The 21,226-nt window shown below is 43.6% G+C and overlaps 2 protein-coding genes and 1 long non-coding RNA gene across 3 annotated transcripts in view; all 3 read right to left on the reverse strand.

The window, feature by feature from the left end:
* Window positions 1-300: 300 nt before the first annotated feature.
* Window positions 301-1,279, reverse strand: LOC308147019. Its single transcript, XR_013937131.1, has 3 exons — window positions 1,192-1,279; window positions 548-656; window positions 301-372 (listed from the first exon to the last, which is right to left on the reverse strand). It is a non-coding gene; the product is annotated as an uncharacterized lncRNA (long non-coding RNA).
* A 6,793-nt stretch (window positions 1,280-8,072) lies between these two features.
* On the reverse strand, window positions 8,073-8,741 carry ccl36.1 (chemokine (C-C motif) ligand 36, duplicate 1). The gene is made up of 3 exons (XM_080518920.1): window positions 8,618-8,741; window positions 8,427-8,538; window positions 8,073-8,328 (listed from the first exon to the last, which is right to left on the reverse strand). The coding sequence occupies exons 1-3, from the start codon at window positions 8,700-8,702 to the stop codon at window positions 8,235-8,237; spliced, it is 291 nt and encodes a 96-aa protein (XP_080375046.1). The 5' UTR covers window positions 8,703-8,741; the 3' UTR covers window positions 8,073-8,234.
* A 3,771-nt stretch (window positions 8,742-12,512) lies between these two features.
* Window positions 12,513-21,226, reverse strand: part of tbc1d14 (TBC1 domain family, member 14) — a 29,730-nt gene continuing 21,016 nt past the window's right edge. Inside the window, 11 exon segments of the mRNA XM_080518729.1 lie at window positions 12,513-12,645; window positions 12,733-12,991; window positions 13,088-13,197; window positions 14,587-14,715; window positions 16,475-16,546; window positions 17,791-17,879; window positions 17,964-18,035; window positions 19,115-19,221; window positions 19,705-19,822; window positions 20,559-20,576; window positions 20,579-20,640. Of these exon segments, the coding sequence (XP_080374855.1) occupies window positions 12,577-12,645; window positions 12,733-12,991; window positions 13,088-13,197; window positions 14,587-14,715; window positions 16,475-16,546; window positions 17,791-17,879; window positions 17,964-18,035; window positions 19,115-19,221; window positions 19,705-19,822; window positions 20,559-20,576; window positions 20,579-20,640 (1,105 nt within the window). The 3' untranslated portion in view covers window positions 12,513-12,576.

Genomic DNA, 21,226 nt, shown 5'->3' on the forward strand with positions numbered 1-21,226 from the left:
ATTGATAAGACACTTTCCTGTTGATTGGACTGTGATGCCCCGAATGTATCTGAAAGGAATCCTCACTCTGTTATAAGCCACGCAGCAAGCTTGTAGTGAGAAAAGAAAATTGCGTTGTCTGGCGTGAATCCAACAAAATGTCAAAAGCTAATTGTGATGCAAGCTGGGCACTGTGCAATGAAGCAGCAAACGGCTGAGTAATCATTTCTTTTCATCCAATTGTTTTGAAAAGAAAAGGGGGCAAACTTTAGGACAGACTCACGAGCTCCAGGCCGACGTCCAATCTGGTTGACCCTGAACCGGGTAACAGCATCTCCGGCCGTCGTGAGCTCCGATGCTTCCAGGTTTAGTGAAGAAGAAACGTCTCGGTCTCTTAACAGAAGTGACACGTGACAAGACTGTTTAGCAAGACACGCATAAAGCATTCAATAATGAATATGTACCTCAAAAAACATCATCAACAACATTGAAGGAAACCAAAAAGATCAGGTTTTGTCGAGATCAAAGAACCACTGGGTTTTTAGATGTGCGGCGACATAAAACGTACTTGTTATCAGTGTGGGGTCCGGGTGTAGTTGGCTGATACGGGTTCATCTTTTCAGTCTGACTGACTTCCTGTAATGGACCACGTTGTGGAAAGTCACTTCCTCCAGACTCTATAGAGCAAACATCCAGATTTAAACTCAATGGACCCTAACGGGTCAGAAAAATCTCCAAAAACTGTCGCTCCAGTGGAAGTTCCTCGTCTGCTGTGATCAGTATTAATGAAAAGTGGATCAATGAAGTAAGAAAAAGGAGAGAAAAGGCAGCAGGGTCAGAGGTGTCATGACGGAGTGGATGCTGGGGAACGGTTTGAAGAAGGACCAGTTGAAGGCGTTGACGTTGGTCTATAAACTCCTCAGAATCCCAAACCAGTCAAACGTCTCGAGAGACACCGTAGTGCCAGATACCGCAGCACACCGTCAAAGGTCCGTTGAAATTCATACCACAGATCACATGATTTTATTGCACAATACTAGTACTAGTGACACAGAGTGAAAAAAAAAAATCTTTGGTGTACCTCTACTCTCTGTATGGAAACACAGTGAAGTACTTTCTCTACATTTGTCAAAACCTTTGAGAGATGCACCAACACACTTTTGTCAAACACTTTAAATCCTGTCTGCTCTTATTGTCAGTCACGACACTCACCCGTCTCTTTTTGAGCAGTGACTCGTAACTTGTTATAAAGGCGTACGATGTAGCCCAAAACCCACGGAGCACGTGCATCAGTACAAACTTCCTCACCGCCAGTTGTAAAGAATCTGTCCAAACAAAGACAAACTGGTTGGAATCACATACAGTACAAAGTGTTTGTCATGAGGCCTTAAATGGCGAAGTACTATTGGTGGTCATCTTAGTCTCATGATGTCATAATGTGAACAGCATGATGAGGAGGACTGTTTAAATACCAACTATAATTGAACCATGGATGGATGGATGAAGGGATGATGGACGGACTTACATAACAGTCTCTCTGGCGCAGAGTTCAGACACTGGCTGGTGGATGAAGCCCTCCACTGCGCTGAAGCTGAGGACTGCTGAGGTATAATACACGCAGCATGGCGAGTTCATCCCTGAAAACGGAAATGCAACTGAACAAGCTCGTTTCAACGCTACAAAGAGTGTTAAACAACCTCAGCAAGGCTTCGTTCACTTCTCGCCGACTCTGAAAAGGCAACGAACCTTGAGGAACCAACTGACCAGCGGGAGGGGGACCGGTGATGACACTGTCAGCTGCGGAGCTGCTGGTCGGAGGCGCTTGGCGGGTCGTGGCGGGTTCTGAGGCAGTGAGGCTTGACGTGGGAGAACCGCCCAGGTGGAACATGTGACAACGTGACAACAAGTGTTTTAGCAGACCCACAGTACAACACGGACAGATCTCCGTCCAGAGTTGGACGGGCGCTTCAAATCTGATGGACAACTTACTTCATCTCAGGTCTCGCAGGCTGCCGATTTGAGGACAACGTTGCCGTCTCGTTGACTGATTTGAACATAAAACATGTATTTGTCTCAAGGTTTGGACATTGGCTGTGTTTCACCAGCAAAGACAGAGAGGCAAAGAGGTAGGGTGGACAAAGTGTAACACTTGAAATGAGGAAACGATAGACATCTAAAGCAGGAAATATTACGCGATTGTCCCCGGGAGACGACGTCTTCATACACTGAGTGAAGCGGTCTAAGATTATAGTGAAATATACACTAAAGGTGAACGTTGCGCTCACACTGAGACGTCGTGTTAGCGGGGGAGTGGACGGACTCCTGGACGGACCCCTGGACAGACGGAGGAGCGATACAAAACTCGCTGAAGTGCGTCTCTTCGTCTGGGCCGCTGCGCTTCTGCACGAACACTGAAAAACAGAACGTCGTGAGATGAAACTCTCAATTCCACGGCAAGAACAAACCTTAAATTAGAGGATTAGTAATGAACCTGTCCAAGCGTCCGACCTGAGAGGGGATCCGGCTGTAGAAAGAAGGCGATCCATAACACGTTGAGGAGAAACACGCCAACCTGGAGGGTCCAGTGCATGACTGTGCGTGCGTGTGTGTGTGTGTGTGTGTGTGTGTGTGTGTGTGTGTGTGTGTGTGTGTGTGTGTGTGTGTGTGTGTGTGTGTGTGTGTGTGTGTGTGTGTGTGTGTGTGTAGACTGTTAAAGTGAAGTTCTTCCACTAGACGATAAATAAAAGAGACGCTCTTCTAATAGCTCCGCCAGTTGGAGTTACGAGGTGAAGCAATCGACCGCAAAACCACCGCATCATCAGCACAATTCTTTGCAACTTGATCTCACACGTAAAAAAAAAATCCCCCAGTGTGGCTTCGCTGGTGTTTTCTAAAATTCTAAAATTCAAAAAATGTGATGATAGAACATTAAAATTAAACTACAAAATAAGTGAAATATAATGTTAAAATATTTTTTTTTTAAATAAAGAAAAAAATTATTAATTAAAAAAATACAAATAATAAAATACTGTAAATGGCAAAGCTTCAGTGGCAAATATCGCAAAACTAAAACAGCTTTAATGGTGGCAATTGTGGTTTCAGAGCGGGACCCGAACGAGCCTGTGACAGAAACTTTCCACTGGGTTTGGCCGGGCGGCGACGGTGGAGGAAATGCACCTGTGGTTACCTCAAAGGCAGCAGCTGCATCCAACAAGCAGAAAGGATATCATTAAGAAATTAAAAATGTGTCAACGAATTAACAAAAGTCGCTCAAACAAGCAACGTCTCAGCCGGAAGCATCACGTCCAGCGTGATGCAAGGTACGCCATGCAGTATCGGTATATACTGGTATCGGTATCAGTGCATCATGAACTTGTTGTATGTTAGGGTTAGGTTAGGTTTAGGGTTAGGTTAGGGTGAGGTTTTAGGGCGGGTTTGTTAGTATTTTTCATTTAGTCCAGCTGGATGATGGGTGTTTCGTTTGTGAATCCAGCTCCTTTCTGTTTGTTGTCTTTGTTTTTGTGTCCAGTTGATGTTTTGTACTAGGCCGCTCACTTTTAGTGCTTTTAGGCCGTGTTGTAGAAAGTGTTGGACTATGTGTGTGCTGGTTTCTTTTTTTGTTTTAGATGTTGTATTTGTGTTGTATTATGCGGGTTCTAATTGTGTTTCCTGTTTCCCCGATGTATTGGGCCCCACATGTGCTGCATGTAATTATGTATACGCAGTTTTTAATGTCTATGCTCAATCTTTTGAGGAATAGCAAATACTTCTTTTGTTGTTCTGTTTTTTTACACATTTCTTTTGATGTTCATGTTGGTGTTTTGGTTTGTGGCGTTGGTTTATTTTAGGTGGGAGTTTGCTTTTATGCTTTTAACTAGGAAGTCTTGTAGGTTTTTTGTGTTTTCGGTAGGCTGATATGATTTTGTATTCAGCGAGTGTGGGGTATTTTTGTTGGGTGGCCTCAAAGTTTTTTTTGATGTTATGGTTTACATTAACACTAAGTTGGGAGTATGTTGTTAGTGGGATCAGTGCATCATGAACTTGTTGTATGCTAGGGTTAGGGTTAGGGTTAGGGTTAGGGTTAGGACTCGGTGTAGAACTCCGGAGGACGAGACCTTATCTCTTCATGATTATTAAACTTTATATGGAACCAAATCTATAAAAGAAAAACACCAACTTCAACCTCAGTCCATTTATTGTCGCGCAGAACGAAGGGTGAAACGACCGGTCTAAAGAGAAACCATGCCCAAGCCGACCCTGTCCACGGCGTCCATGATGTCCTGGACCCAGGCTTGTTTTGGGTTCACGCACAAGGTGTTAGACTTTTTGGTGACGAAACTGTGAAAGAGAGAAACGCAGCCATTGAGCTGACAAAAGTAAGTTAAGACATTTTAACACTTTTAACACTGTTGGAACGAGTGGGCAGGTCTTACATGACGCCAGGCAGCGGGCAGTTTTTGCTCACGTTGATGTACGAGGCGATGTTCCTTCTGGAAATGGGTCTGTGGTAGAAGCCGAAGCAGCAGCTTTCTGGCGTTAAAAAAAACAACAAAATACCAAGACAATTGTGATTCAAATCACAAATGGCTGAGTCATGGTTTGTAAACTGCAGTAAACATCAACACACTCACCAGGTCCAGACAAATATCTGTACAGGTTGAAATAAACCTCAAAAAACATCAGGTTTTGACGAGAATAACTGTGTTTTGGGATGTGCAGTGACCTCGCAGCTAGAAATGTTGTGTTCTAAGCATGTCGACAACAATGTTCTAAACATTCTACAAATGTTTTGGGTTCACCTTTTAAGACGTTCAGCTGCTAAAACATCATGCCCTCATGGACTCAAGCAGACGTCTGAAAATAAACAATACAGGAGAAACAAAAGTTCAACAGCTCTTTATTTTTAAACACTGAAATAATGCCTCTTCTGGTGCTCTCTCTTCTGGTGCTCTCTTCTCTTCTGGTGCTCTCTGCTTCTGGTGCTCAACCCTCTTCTGGTGCTCTCTCCTCTTCTGGTGCTCAAATCTCTTCTGGTGCTCTCTCTTCTTCTGGTGCTCAGCCTCTCCTGGTGCTCTCTCCTCTTCTAGTGCTCAATCCTCTTCTGGTTCTCATCCTCTTCTGGTGCTCTCTCCTCTTCTGGTGCTCAATCCTCTTCTGGTGCTCATCCTCTTCTGGTGCTCTCTCCTCTTCTGGTCCTCATCCTCTTCTGGTGCTCAAGCCTCTTCTGGTGCTCTCTCTTCTTCTGGTGGTCTCTCCTCTTCTGGTGCTCAATTCTCTTCTGGTGCTCTCTCTTCTTCTGGTGGTCTCTCCTCTTCTGGTGCTCAATTCTCTTCTGGTGCTCTCTCCTCTTCTAGTGCTCTCTCTTCTTCTGGTGGTCTCTCCTCTTCTGGTGGTCTCTCCTCTTCTAGTGCTCTCTCTTCTTCTGGTGCTCTCTCCTCTTCTAGTGCTCTCTCTTCTTCTGGTGGTCTCTCCTCTTCTGGTGCTCAATTCTCTTCTGGTGCTCTCTCCTCTTCTAGTGCTCTCTCTTCTTCTGGTGGTCTCTCCTCTTCTGGTGCTCAAGCCTCTTCTGGTGCTCTCTCCTCTTCTAGTGCTCTCTCTTCTTCTGGTGGTCTCTCCTCTTCTGGTGCTCAATTCTCTTCTGGTGCTCTCTCCTCTTCTAGTGCTCTCTCTTCTTCTGGTGGTCTCTCCTCTTCTGGTGCTCAAGCCTCTTCTGGTGCTCATCCTCTTCTGGTGCTCTCTCCTCTTCTGGTCCTCATCCTCTTCTGGTGCTCAAGCCTCTTCTGGTGCTCTCTCTTCTTCTGGTGGTCTCTCCTCTTCTGGTGCTCAATTCTCTTCTGGTGCTCTCTCTTCTTCTGGTGGTCTCTCCTCTTCTGGTGCTCAATTCTCTTCTGGTGCTCTCTCCTCTTCTAGTGCTCTCTCTTCTTCTGGTGCTCTCTCCTCTTCTGGTGGTCTCTCTTCTTCTGGTGCTCTCTCCTCTTCTGGTGCTCAACCCTCTTCCGGCACTCTCCTCTTTTGGAGCTTGACCTCATGTACACGTCTCGGTGAGCTGTTAACCACAATGGCTTGTTTGGTGTCTTGCTGGCTGTGATTGGCTGCAGCAGCAGGGTCAGAGGTCGTCACCTCTGTTAGCTGTTGGTGCAAGACTAGAACTTGAATCTTCGAAAACAAATCTATTTTCAATATGTTGCTGTATATTGCATGCATCTCTTCATATATATAAATATATAAATATATATATTAAAAAATATATATATATAGTATAAATACTATATAAAATATACATGTAAAATATACGTAAGTTACTTTCAGTTGTACTTTTGCTACTTAAGTAGATTTATTGCCAAAAAATTACTTTTGATTCATTTAGTACACTAAATTTAAATCAATCTTTGTTGGTATTGTGCTAATTCATAACAAATGTTGTCTCATAAACTTTTACAAGGAGTGCAGACGGCCCAGTGGTGATCCAGTTACACTGGGGACATTTTGTAAAAGAGCATGCTCTGAAACAATGTCCCCAAAATATCCTCAGCATAAAAAGAAACAATATTGGAACTCACAGGGAACGCTAGCCAAAGTGGCGGGAACGTTTCTTGCCAGCTGGGATAAAACGCACTTGAGATCAGTATGTTAGCATTAGCCTCGGAGCAGCTTGAGCTTCCTTTTCACGGTCGTTTTTTGTTTAGTTTTTTTTCCTCAGCCGTTTCCATTTTCTTGTCATTATCGCTTCATGAATCTCTTTCCACGAAGAACCGCCGACTCAGTTTTTGTCTCACCTGGAGGAACTTGTGCCGCGGCCAGAGCGAGCGCCAGGACGACCACGCTGAGTCCGACAGCCCAACGCATCTTGTCAGCCTGGAACCAAATACTTCTCACCTCTGTGGCTCCAAAACCACATTTATAGAGGTTTGATCTGGTCACTGGTCACATGTGTGTTTGATAAACAAGTCCAAAAAGACACAGAGTTGTGTGGAGCAACACAAACTTATTGATTGACCCCATTTCAAAGCTCTAATATATGTTGGTTATTAAAAAGCTGAGAGAATAACCTTGAACTTATTTTTTTTTTTTTTTCTTAAAATGACACGATCACCCCATGTAGTTGTGAAATATTCACAAAATCACTGTTTGGTCTTCAAGTACAGCCACAACCAACATGCTTAAAATTGGTTTCATAAAAATACATAAGAAATATTGAGTATTGGCTCATTTTGAATGAATGAAAGGTTTATTTTTGGTTAAAGTGTAAAAATTGCATGTTGTGCATTCAGTTTGTAAAAGTTCAGGCACACACGTTTGTTTTTGCTTCTTTTTTTGTTTTTTTTAAGTTGAAATGGGTACAGGCGGAAGTCATGGCTTATATTTGCCTACCCATTAAAAATCTATAAATGTACCCAGGACACCAGAGCAGAAAAGACAAGAAAAAAAAGTAAACATGATAGAAGTAATACAAAAGAAGAGGAAAACTAAAACTTACTCAAGTTGTTCATAATACATTTTTCATGGCAGCCTTCAATGTTTTTTGGGTTAGGGTTAAGCCTTTTGTTTGGTCTTGAACACATTCTGCATAATTTATTGACTTTGATAGCGACAATTGTTGAGAACTGACATTAAAACTGTCCACATTTTAGTTTTGTCAAGCTCCTCCGACCGCTGTATAATATAATGTATCCCAGAACCAGCTAAACAAGCGTGAATGAGTGACATCGAGTGAAAGTTGCAAAAGTTTCCCCCCCCCAAAAAATCTGATTCTGAAGAGAAATGAGTAAAAATACTTTGAATTACTAATAGGGATGCGCTGATACCACTTTTTTTTACAAGTACTAACCTTTAGGTACTCGTCAATTCTCGCCTGATTCATACTCTGGGCTGTTTTTGGAGTACACCGTGCGGTATCGGCCCTGATACTGGTATCAGTACTAGTGCATCACGACTTAAGAACAAACTCACGGCATCATGAACTCAACTGAAAATAAAACGACGTGGTACATGTTCAGTCATCTCAACACCAACCCCAGTACTTTACAAAATAAAGGGTCAAATTAGACCTGAAGAAGACAAAAGAGGTGTTTAAAAGAAGTTTATTCTGGAGGATAATGAGGGCGATACAAAGATACAAAGCCTTCCCGGCACGCCTCGCCAAAGCAAAATCTTGGACTAAACCAAAAAGCAGACCTGCACATTTAATCAGAGGACCGAGATCATCTGAAGCGTCTCTAGAAGCGAGGGCGACGCATCGGACCGGGCCGACCGGTCTAAAGAGAAACCTTGTCCACGGCGTCCATGACCCTCTGGACCCAGGCTTCCTTTGGGTTCACACAAAGGGTGTTTGACTTTTTGGTGGTGAAACTGTGAAGGAGAGAAACGCAGTCATTTGATGTGACAAGAGCCAGTTAAGAGAATTTAAACTCTTTCAACACCGTTGGGAAGGAGCGAGCAGGTCTTACATGACGCCGGGCTGCGGGCAGCGTTTGTCCGTGATGAAGTACGAGGCGATGTACTTCTTGGAGATGTTTCTCGGGAAGTAGCCGAAGCAGCAGTTGTCCGGACCCGTCGCACCTTTAGATCGCCGGGAGAAATATACCGGGTGAGCCGGAGAAGCTGGAGGACAAAGCGGGACGACGCAGACGGGTCTTACTGTTGCAGAGGACGGTGGTGAAGAGAGCGGCTGCCAGGAGGCAGAACAGGACGCCGCCGCCGCCGCCGCCGCCGTCGGTTCTCATGGTTCTTCTTCTGGACTGGAGGCGCTGACAGACCCTGGAGGAGACGGAGAAGAGCTTCTGGCAGCAGAGGCGGTGCGGTGACGAGGTTTATTCATATCAATAGCGTAGCGAGGTGTCGGTGGGGCGACGGGGGTGGGGGTTGTGGTTTCAGAGCGGGACCCGAACGAGCCTGTGACAGAAACTTTCCACTGGGTTTGGCCGGGCGGCGAAGGTTGAGGAAATGCACCTGTGGTTACCTCAAAGGCAGCAGCTGCATCCAACAAACACTTTCATCAGACAAGACTGAGCTGCAGAGGCTCTTTTAATTCGTCTTTCTGCTGCTCGTAGTTTGTCTTTTCACTTTAAACTCCAAAGAAAAGATGTTCAACCTGAACTGCAGTTTGGTTTGACTGCATACAGACCATCTTGGTAGGGAAGCGTATCGCAATCACATGAAAAAAATAAAAATGGACTAGAAAAAATATCTTGTTTTTCTGAATTAATGAAATAATTATCTCTTATGTGGAAAAAATTTATCAAATGTTTTTTTACTGTTTTTATGAATTCATGACGTGTTTTTTTTAAAGAAAAAAAACATTGTTTTTCTGAATTTCTGAGATAATTCTCAAAATTATGAAGAAAAATTAGAATGTTTATCTGAATTTATGAGATGTTTTTTTTTTTAAACAAAAAAAGATCTTATTTTTCTGAATTTCTGAGATAATTATCTCAAAATTATGAGGAACAAAAATGTATAAAAATTTGTGTATATATATATATATATATATATATATATATATATATGAAATATTTCTTATTCAATGACCCTATGGACTAAAACTGATAATTACATATTGTGTGAAACTAAAAATCATGTTCAATTGGTTGTAAAAGTGTAATTGCATATTATGATACAGAGAATTTATAATTAATTTACTAATTGGGAATTTTCACATTCACAAATGCAGATCATCAAAAGGTAAACCCACATTTTGTTAAGTTCACAATAAAACACTAAGTAACATAAACACACAAAAAACAGCAATGAAACTGTCGAGATGTTTGAAGAACTATTCTAAAAATAATGAGACCCCCTACTTCCCTGGTCTCTTGTCATTTTATTTATTTATACCATTGTCATTAGCAAAATGTTGTCATTTGTATATGTTATAAACTGTATAGATAAAGCCTAAGATTATATGAATGTATTATTTGTGAGCATCGTCTGTTAATGTTTGTTTTTGTTGTGTTTGGATGTTCCCAATTTGTGTAATAAAGTTCTTAAAAAAACAATAAGACAGAAACTACTACTTCAATCAGAAAAAAACAATAAAGTAATGGGAGGATCCACGAGTGGGACATTTACATCTGGAGGATTTCAGGATTTTCTGAAAGACGTTAGTGAGAGTAAGAAAGAAAGAAAAGGAAAGCAGCAGTTGATTGAATATGTACAGCTTTTTCTTTTTAATAAAACCATTATTTATTTACATTTCAAGTGAGATACAGTTGCATGGTGACCCAGTGCCGTCTCGGTCCTCTACAGTACGCGGGTCTCTGGGCAAAGAAAAGCAAATCAAGCCGACTCGACAAGCAGTCGGCCTGATCGTCACGTTACATTGAGTACTCAGGTTGATGATCAGACGATGGACGTGGGCGGCGCCTCCGACCAAGGCTAAATGCAACTAGAAAGAAAAGCCACGCGATTGAGGCACAAAAAAAAACAACAACAAAGAGGAAAGCAACAAAAAACGAGGTGGCCGACCCGTTTAGAACCGTGAGGGGACGACGCGACGTGACGGTGCGAGGCACAACTCAGAGGCCCACATGTATGTGCAAAACGCTTTATTGCAGTCCTGTGGTGGGTTACCACATGGGGGGGGGGGGGGGGGGGGGGGGGGGTTGCATTTCGGAGAGTGATCCTACAGTGAGCACGCAGACGAGCCGGCGGTGAAAAGGTGCTTCCTGTTTTCTAAAATCTTCAGCTGTGGTCTGCAAACAGGAACCCGGCGGCGAGACGGACGAGAGTTCAGTACGACGGTGCAAATATCCACTTCCCGACAAATACAAACGAACGAACACCAGCAAGACGTTTTATTGTATCACTTTACTTTTATTTTTATTTTTTTTAAGCAGATCTGTGGGAATGTACCTTGTTCAGCCTCTGCGGACGTATAAATATAGGCTCCGCCCACTCCGGCTGAGGACAGAGGAACATACTACCACTGTGTGCGTGGCCGCAGCCTACGATGGGTCACGGCCAGACCGCAAAGACTTCATTATCACTCAAAATAAAACACGTCTGAAGGAAAGGACGAGGACGAGGACGAGGCCTTCAGCAGGAACAAAGCAGATTTAAACCTGGAAGGAGTTCTGAGTGTTTTGAACGGTGTTTCGTTTTGAGTCCAGTGACACGACGACTCCCGAGTTAGTAAGACATAAAGACGAGTTTGGACGCTTGTGCAAAGAGAGAAGAGTGTCATCGTCGTACGTGGATACTGTGACACACACACACACACACAGACACAAACACGTTTCTTCAGCTTTTGACAAAATAAATGGGGGAAAAAAAACAAAATCCTCACTTTCTCGTGATGAGAAGGTGTGAGACACAAACTTTAGAGGAACCCAACAACTCCTGCTGTGAAGCCGCGACTCTATAAACACACTGAAGTGGAGTTTAAACACCTTAAACTTGACGATTCAGACATGGACACAGAGGAGTGACGTCACCGCTATTTTTACAGTCTGACGTTTTGATTCACTGACATACTTTTCTCGAAATGGTAAAAACTTAAAAATGAGTTTGTAACTGATATACTGAGACATTTTAGAGTTTGAACTTTGAACAGACAGATTCAGGAGATTTAAGAGAATTCAGTGGTTTTATATAATCAGATTTTGTACCTTAACCATATTTTATCACCTTATAACTTTTAGTTTTTCCCAGAGTTGGGTCTCATCATTAAGTGCTTGTATGTAAAAAAAAAAAAAAAAAACAACTGGGTACAATAAGTGCCAGGAACTGGTTTAGAAGTAAACCAGGCTCTAAACCTGTGATGTTTACGTGCTGCAGATATTGGGGGCTTTTTGTGGCAACGCCTCAGTGGTCTTCCTCTCCAGCAGGATGTGGGCGCCACACACGCTTTTCTTAGAATTCATGACGGCGTCGGACCGAGTGCATCTCATCGTCCCTCTTTTACTTCATTCACCCGCTGAGGAACGTTGGACGAGGGGGACGCCAAGAGAAATACAAAACGCACCTCAAACACCCCAATAAAACTTCTTACATTCTCGGGAGTAACCGGACGGTTACGTGCGTCTCTGTTGCATCTTCCTGGACTTCGTGGAATCGTGTCGAAACAAACCCGATGAGAAACAGATCAAAATGAGAGGGGGGGGAAATAAATAAATAATAATAAAAAAAATCACAGTCACACCTGGAAGGAATGAGAATGAAGGAGAACGACGGGATCAGACGAGTTCCAGCTGAAGCATTTTGACACCTTTAGGTTCGTCGGGTCAAACGTAAAGCTGCGAGGAGGACGGTGGGGAGACGGCAGATGGAGGAGTCACATGCAGGGTGGAGGAGGGTGGAGGTGCGCTGTGGCCCCCGGAGGAGCCTGCTGGGTACATGGACGGAGGTCAGGGTTACATTCTTGGGCCTTTCCTCAGCTACAGTGTCCAGTTCGCCGCCTCTGAGCGGAGGAGGAGGGACGTTGGGAGTTAGATAAGGCCTCGGATTCCTCTCCCCTCCCCCCCTCCTCCCCCACCTCTCCCGCCTCGTCACCGGCAGGACCTACCTCCGCCCTCGCAGGAAGTAGTTCCCGGTCGTGGGCGGTGACGCGGCCCCCCGGAGGGGAGCGTGGCGGCGGAAGCCGGCAGGTGGGGGCGGACCTCAGCTCAGAGCCTCGGCGCCGGACTGCCTCGCTCCTGATCGCTTCTGCTCCGTCAACGCCTGCAGGACCTGAAGGAGCCAGAGGGGGGGAGGGGGGGGCGGAGTCAGACAGAGCGCCCAGGTTAACGCGACGTACGCGTGGCGCTCGCAACCGACCTGCGCCCACTTGCGGTTGCGGCTGCTCATGTGCACGGCGGCGATGTGCTGGAAGAGCTGCTCGGCCGGGATGAGGTCCGGCAGGCGCGTGAGGAACTGCGCCATGTGGATGAAGTCCATGCAGGTGAGGACGTCCTGGTAGAGGCGCAGCACGCCCAGCGCCGTGCGGAACAGGAACTCCTCGCCGTCCCGGCAGAACACGTCCCACACGCGGCACGCCAGGTCCAACGGCAGGGACTTACTGTAGAGGGTGAAGATCCTGCGGGGGAGGGGGAGGAGGGGGGGGGGGACGACAGGTGAGAGGAGCTCAAAGGGTATCTGGCCAACGTAGAGAAGGTCCGATCGGGGAACTCACCAGTCGATTAAATAAATATCGGGGGTCAAGTTGTTCCTCTTGAAATGTGCAAAGAGCTTTGGTAGGTTTTCTTCAAAGAACACTTCAAATGCCGCGAAGTAGGTCAACATCTGCGGGGAGAGAGAGAGAGAGCAGGTCGCTCGTCGAATCCAACAGACACGGGAGTCGGAGCGTATCACAAAACGTTCGCTTGTTTCTCGCCCGTTTCCGTGGAGACCAAACTGGAGTGTTTTTCCATAAAAGTTGCACCTTGGAAGCGGTTTTCAGTGGAAAACAGACCGACGGACTCCCAAAAGACACAGAAACCTTAGCATTTTCACTTGAAAACGTTGCCGTGGAAACAGACCATAAGCATTATTAAGACATCAACATCCCCTGTGTAAACATTTAAAATCATACTGCTATTATTTTAGTTACACTGTTATTAAGTGTCCCGAGATTGGAAAAAAGAAAAAGTAGATTTTAGCACAAAAAGGCTGCCGGGGCTCAGTTTTCTGTTTAAAAGACTTTCAGATCCGCCGGCGTCGTTCAGTCGTCAGTCAGTCAACTGCACAGTGACCGAGTTTAAGGGTTTTTCAAAAAGTTCATCATTTCGACGGAGATCGATTGTTTTCAATAAATTACGTTTCCTCCCGCTTCCCTCTAGACCAGGGGTCGGCAACCCGCGGCTCTTTGGTTCCTCCACTTGAGCCTCCGTCCCACTGCAGTTCATCCTGGAGGGACGTAAGGAGGCAAGGCCACCCAGAGCTCAGTCCCTCTACAAAGAGTGGTACAATGTAGGGTCGTGAACGATGCAGCGACGTAACGTCATTACAACAATAATGGATGAAGAACGTAGAATTGCGGCTGCAGGTCATGACAGCGGCTCAACTGGTGTCTGAAGCTGGGAGCTTCCTGTACCTTTCACAGTAAAACTGCGACAATTCCAGGAGGTTCATTCCAGACTTGTTGAGAGTGACGGAACATTCTAGTGAATTACACAACAACTACAGGACATTAAAGACACAACACTCACACTCATGGTTCTAACAATCCACATCTCCCACATTTATCTTCCATTTTAATAATGTGTAGCGATAAAGGAGCTGAGAGCTGCAATGCATTATGGGAGTTTCTGTTTGTCGTGTTTTAAATGTAATTATTGGGGGTTATGTTAGCTTTGTAGTGTTGGAAATAATTGTGTTTTTGTTGCTTAGTTCATGTAGTTTAGTTTATTAGTTGTAAGTTGTCAACCAGCAGTGAAGAAGGTTTTGTGTGTCGTGTCCTCCTGGCATGGTCTTCCTGTGGGACTGTCAAAATAAAATGTGTGTGGCTCTCTGGGTGTTGTGTTCAGTGGGAAACGGGACCAAATGGCTCTTTGAGCACTAAAGGTTGCCGACCCCTGGTCTAGACGGAGTCTGAGCATTTCCAAAAAGCCCCCCCCCCCCACTGTTTCCATGGAAACCAAGTCGGGAACATTTTCAAAAAGTTGCACCACCCAGACCCGGGGCTGCACTCACAAGGCTGTGGTCCACTCTGAAGAAGGCCATCTGACACGGCTTGTTCAGCAGGTTGGCGAAAGCGATGAAGGCGTCGGCCGTGTCCAGGTTCAGGATGAGCACGGCGGCGATGAAGGACATCCCCTGCACCTGGAGCCACAGCGGGGCGGGGGGGGAGACAAGGTCACGGCGCGTCGCAACAAGGCCTCCTGCCTCCGTTTGGCCACTAGATGGCAGAGTTGAGTGACTTCACCGTTTCACCTGCTTTCTCTCATTGTGTGTTGATCGTGTACGACTGTAATTATTCTTTGAAGTAAGCAGCGCACCACCGAGTGGTTGTTTTAAAAAATAATACATTTAACTGATATAAGTGAGGGAGGCGCCGACTTTATAGTCATTTTGTTTGATATTTGCAGTTAAATGAAGGTTAAACTGCTACCTCTTATTCAAGAATTCAACCGCTTCTGTCCTGTAATATTTTCTAAACTAGTGTTTACCATACACACAAATTATATTGCAACTGTGAATTTTTTTTTTATTGTTTTTTTTTTTTTACTATAAATGAAAAACAAATCAAAAGAATTACATGCTTGTAGGTCATTTTGGTTAGAATATTCCTTTTTATTGACCAGATTACCCTTTTATTTGTTTCTTGAACCAGGTTTATGTTTATTGGTCCATTTTTAGCCATATTTCTATTGTTTGCCTTCGCAGTTTCAATTCAAAAGCTATTTTTGACCATCATAGCGGTTTAGGCCATCAGATTAGGGGAAAGGCTCCCTTGTTCAAAGGTCGAAACATTTATTTGTGGTTTTATCAGTTTTTTCTGTTGTCATTTCTCATCATGTATTAATGCTATAGGTAAACTTAATTAAACTGTTCTTTTTTCCAATTGCTCAGGTGCAGTGGAAAATGTTTAAAGTAACGTAATTAAATGGTTCATTCAGGGAAAGCTGCGGGGTGTTTTCCTGACTGTGAGTGCAGAAGCTGCAGAAGTGGAGCCGGTGAAACACTCCGGGTCCGTGCAGGAAGTCACAGTCATCTCGATACACGCTAACCGCATCTACAAGCTCCAAACGTGCAAATTCAAACATGCACCAACCCCACAGCACTGTTTACACACCAACAAGTTACCGAGGCTGCAGATCTGATCCAAACCAGCCTTTTTATTTCTAAAATGAATATTAATACATCGTATAATACAATATTCGGACATTATACATTTCATTTGCCATTTACAATACTGAATTATATTATATTGTTGTGTATTGTTGATGTGGGTGCAGTGCTTCAGTTTCACCACAAGGTGTCCTCATTTATGAATTCAGTTCTGTTAAAGGAAAGTAAAGCAGAGAGCAGCCATGAAGAAGTGCAAAACTGTTTATTTTTAATGGAAAGACTTGATTTGATATACGTTTACAAATATTTTTGGAATGTTTTGTTTGTTTTGTTACTGTGGTTTACACAATAATTGTTATTTAGTGTAAGTTTAAATGAAATAAAGTGAATAATGTGATATTTTATCCATTTTAAATGTAATAAAGCAACAATTTCAAATGCAAATAAACAATTAATTATTAATTAATTAATAATCGGCACCATTTGAAATTAAAACGAATAATGTGATAATTGTTACCATTTGAAATGTATATAAAGCCAATAATTCATAATTTTAGCTATTTTAAATACAATAATGCCCATGATGGAACGACTTGCAATAGTGCAACAGGTTATTTGAATCTTTCTAATAAGATTTTGCCAACAATAATTAGTCATCACATCATTAAAGGAATGAAATGACCAAAATGACGACATTAGAGACTTGGAGCTTCCCGGTTGGTAATAAACCTGTAAGTGGTGAACCTGCTCAGCAGCAGGAGCAGAAGCTTGTGTGGAGTGTGTGACTTACATAACCCACGTCTGGCCGGTAACACGTGTAAGCTCCCAGAATGCTGTGCAGCACGTCGTAGTAGGGCCCGCCCTGCGGAGGAACGAGGACACGATGAGGACGGTACGACAGGCTTTCTGCACATTTCATGGTGGAATACGGTAATAATGGAGGTTTTTTTCCCTTGGTATTATTGACTTTATTCGCCACCAAGACTCGGGCGCCGCCATGTTGCATTATCATCTTGCAGCTGGGACTCGCTTCCGACAAAATGTGGAAGAACGGAGAATTTAACGTGGGCGGAGCGGAATAAGACCAAGCGCTGTCATATAGTGACATCTAGTGGCCTGAGAGGGTATCTGCCACATGTTTCGATATAATATACTGTAAGTCACTTATTATGTTACTAATATACATGTTATTCTTTCTGGAGAAAAGAATTACTGTAGAACAGCTTGTTTTGTAAAATAGAATGTGCTTTAATTACATTAAAACTACCTATTTTGGTGTACGAGTCACTTCTAAAAACAAATCATAAATAACTGTTAAACTCAAACTTTTTGTGTAACGTAAAGAAAATACGGTAATTATGCCTTGAGAATTTTAACTAGTTTCCAGTATATTGACAGTAAATATGGCTTGGTGTGTATTTTACATTGACTTAAAAACTAATAAAGAAACAAAAGTAAATTTTGGTTAAAAAAAAGGGACTTTTTATTACAGTAATACTTTCTATATATAGGTATATAAATGATTTCTTAATAAGTAATACACAAGAAAAACTTTGCCACTTATAATCTAGAAAATAGTGTAATTTCTTGGTCTCAACTTGATTCCAGTATTACGATAGTAAATGTTGGTAAAACAGTATGTGCTTGGATTACATTGAAACTAGTTATATGTTGGTATACAAGTGGCTTTAAAAAAAAAGAAAAAAAGAAGCAACTTTAAGTCATGAAAATACTTCCAGTATATCAAGAGTAAATACTGGTTAGTGTGATTTAATTACATTAAAACCAGCTATAGTTCGGAATCAAGTGGCTTCTTCACACAAGTCATATGTAAATTAAACAAAAGCAAACAAAAGCTACTTGTAGTACAGAAAATACGGTAATAAAAAAAAACATGTGCTGATATTTTTCCTCATTCTTAATTCTTAGTCTAATTAAAGGTCTTTCCATAAGCAAACAACACTGGCGCCCTCTTCTGGACATATTATTATTAGTGTATAAGAGAAACTTCTATTCCTTACATCTTTTTTTTTTGACATATTAAAGACTTTGATGACTTGATTGACACAAACGTTGAGGTAATGTTCTGGTGCTCGTGTCTCCGACCTTCTGGAAGATGCAGAGCTGCGGGAAAGTCCTGGAGATGTCCAGCTTGATCAGCTCCAGGCTGGACTCTCTGTCCAAACAGCCGGTATCTGGAAGACATGGGGGACGGTCAGAGACGGAACACGGGACCGACGTGGGGGGGGGGGGGGGGGGGGGGGGGGGCGGACCTCTACCTTCAGGTTCAGTCTCTGCTGAGGTGTTCTTCCACTTCTCTTTGGCTCGGGACAGACAGATGTTGTAAAGCTCTGCAGAGACGACGGGAGAGGAGGAGGAAGAGGAAGAGGAAGAGGAGGAGGAGGAAGATGAGGCTTATGGTGCTGCTTCATGGTTTTATTCCTCTGCAGGCTAACAGTGAACGCTGCATGACACGCCGGCAACAACCTACAGTGGCTGAATGTGTATTTTCTGAAACAATTACATTTTTGGTTTTTTTCTTCACATAATGAAAATTATGCACATTTTTCATATGCATTTTTTTTACTTATTTACTTCATTCATTTATTATTTTACAGAGTGATTTTGACTTGTGCATGAATTATGCAAAATCATGAAAAAATTGACTCCTAAACAAAGCTCGTCATGTTGGGCTCCAACTTAACTTACTCATTTTAATATCTTTATAAACTAGTGCACATTTTAAAAATGTTGTTTTAACTCGTATGCATTTTTTCATATAAATTTTTTTAACCAATGCTCATTTTTTGGCAAAGGCTAATTTTTCTAATATATATTTTTGTTTAACTTGTGCGTATTTTTTATATATATAAAGATTCATCAACTTATGGACTTTTTGTTAATATGCAAGTTTTTTTTTACTACATGCACATCATTATTAATTTCTTGAATAATGCAAATGTATTATCCGTTTTTATCTGTGGTTTCAAACTCGTGAGCCTTTCTGAACATTGTCATATATAGATGCATTTTTTTTTTTTTTAAGTATGCATTTAAAAAAAAAAATAATAATGTTCCCATGTGGAAAATAGCTTTCAATTTTATTGGAAACAGAAAACAACCAAACAGTACATTTTTGCAATTTCCCTCTCCAAACAAATATTTATGAAAAGTGCTAGAAACTCAGAAGTATCTTTATTTTGCATTATTGCTGAAGATGCATTTCTAAATGTCTTTATTTCATATTGTTATTTTAAACTTGTTTTCTTTTTACTCTGATCGGGAAAAAAGGTATCAGTTTGTAAGAAGACACACATTTTAGACACCAATTTAAAAAAAATTTTGACCATTAATTATGAAAGAAATGTAATAATATTTAAAGTCCTGTGACTTTAAAAAGCCATAAATAAACCCCGACAGACAGACCCACCGTGTGTGATGTTGAGCTCGTTGCCCACAGCCAGGCTCCACACCCGGCCCCGGACGCTGGGCGGGATGCCCTGCCACCACAGCTCCCTCACCCTCCGGGAGCTGCACCTGCAGGAGGAAACCAGCCGCGGTGACACAGCCTGGCCACAAGGGGGAGTCTCGTCTGCAGCCTGGAGGGACTCATTGAGTGTACTTGGGTGACAATGTGGTTTCTCTGCATGACATCAGATCATGTGAAGAATGTTGTGGTGAAAGATCCTCTGGGGCAGTGTGACTAGGAGAGTTATTCTGGGATGATAATCGTACGGAGCGTGACGGCGAGGTTCATTCAAAGCGGCACAAAGGAATGCGAGCCGCGCTCGTAATACAGGTTCCCTCGTATCTAATCATTTTCCCTCTGAGGAGAAGGCGAGCAGTCCTCCTTAACCCCGACACCGCTGGACGGACGTCACTCTTCATCTGGAGGAGCCTCGTAGTAAAAACGTCTATTTATAGCCCAACAGAGTATTGATGACCAACCTTCAGGAAAACACTGAAAGAGCAGACACGCTCTTTTTTTTTCTTTTCTTATCTTTTTGAATGCAGACTCACATGGTGCTCCAGTTGGGCAGGATGTCCTGGTTCCAGGTCTGAGCGGCCGAGCCGATGCTCTCCTCCAGCTTACATCTGTCCTCCAGCTGCTTCTTCCTCTTCTGAGCGTCCTTCAACTCTGCAGGGCCGACACACCGTTAGAGGAACACTGTGTGTGTGTGTGTGTGTGTGTGTGTGTGTGTGTGTGTGTGTGTGTGTGTGTGTGTGTGTGTGTGTGTGTGTGTGTGTGTGTGTGTGTGTGTGTGTGTGTGTGTGTGTGTGTGTGTGTGTGTGTGTGTGTGTGTGTGTGTGTGTGTGTGTGTGTGTGTGTGTGTGTGTGTGTGTGTGTGTGTGGTGATGTGGTGCAGTGTGTGTGTGTGTGTGGTGCAGTGTGTGTGTGTGTGGTGATGTGGTGCAGTGTGTGTGTGTGTGGTGATGTGGTGTGTGTGGTGATGTGGTGTGTGTGTGTCTGTGGTGTGGTGTGCAGTGTGTGTGTGGTGATGTGGTGTTGTGTGTGGGGTGCAGTGTGTGTGTGTGTGTCTGTGTGTGTGTGTGTGTGTGTGGGGGGTGCAGTGTGTGTGTGGTGTGTGTGTTGGGTGCGGTGCGTGGTGTGTGTGTCTAGTGGTGTGTGTGTGTGTGTGTGAGACGTGTGGTGTGGTGCAGTGTGGTGTATGTGTGTGTGTGGTGTGGTGTGTGGTGTATGTGTGTGGGGTGCAGTGTGTGTGTGGTGTGTGTGGTGCAGTGTGTGCGTAGTGTGTATGTGTGGTGTGTGTGTGTGTGGTGCGGTGTGGTATGTGTGGGGTGCAGTGTGGTGTGTGTGTGCGGTGTCTGTGTGTGTGAGTGTGAGTGTGAGTGTGGTGTGGTGTGTGCGTCACCTCTCTTCTTGGCCTGGCCACCATCTCTTCATACTGCTGTCTGTGCTTCTGGGCCTCTTCTGCTGGCTTGGCAGGTAGATTACTGCAACACACACACACACACACACACACACACACACACACACACACACACACACACACACACACACACACACACACACACACACACACACACACACACAATTATCATCTGATCAAAGGCTTGATGATGAACTGAGTGATTTTCACAATAAATGTCAAGACCATCTCATGTTGCTCCTGACTGTTCGGTCAATACTTATTTTCCCCGTCAGACATGATGTTGAGGCGTCACAGTGGATTCCTGTGCTGAAGGTGTGTGACGGCGGAGGAGCAGCTCTGTGTGTGTGTGTGTGTGTGTGTGTGTGTGTGTGTGTGTGTGTGTGTGTGTGTGTGTGTGTGTGTGTGTGTGTGTGTGTGTGTGTGTGTGTGTGTGTGTGTGTGTGTGTTTAGACTGTCTTTTCATCTAATAAATTCTTTAAAAGGGGGCGGGGCCAAACCATGAAGGGAAAAATTCGGAGGTTTTCAAAACTCAAAAGATGATATTTCTCTAAAATTGGACAGTAGTGAGAGGAGTCGGGGTTTCAGTGCTGAACGGGCTCCAACGACGGGGTGGAGGAAGGACATCCGACAAAGTGGAAGACAATGTT

The sequence above is a fragment of the Blennius ocellaris genome, assembly GCF_963422515.1.
Source record: "Blennius ocellaris genome assembly, chromosome: 23".
Taxonomy (NCBI): Eukaryota; Metazoa; Chordata; class Actinopteri; order Blenniiformes; family Blenniidae; genus Blennius; species Blennius ocellaris.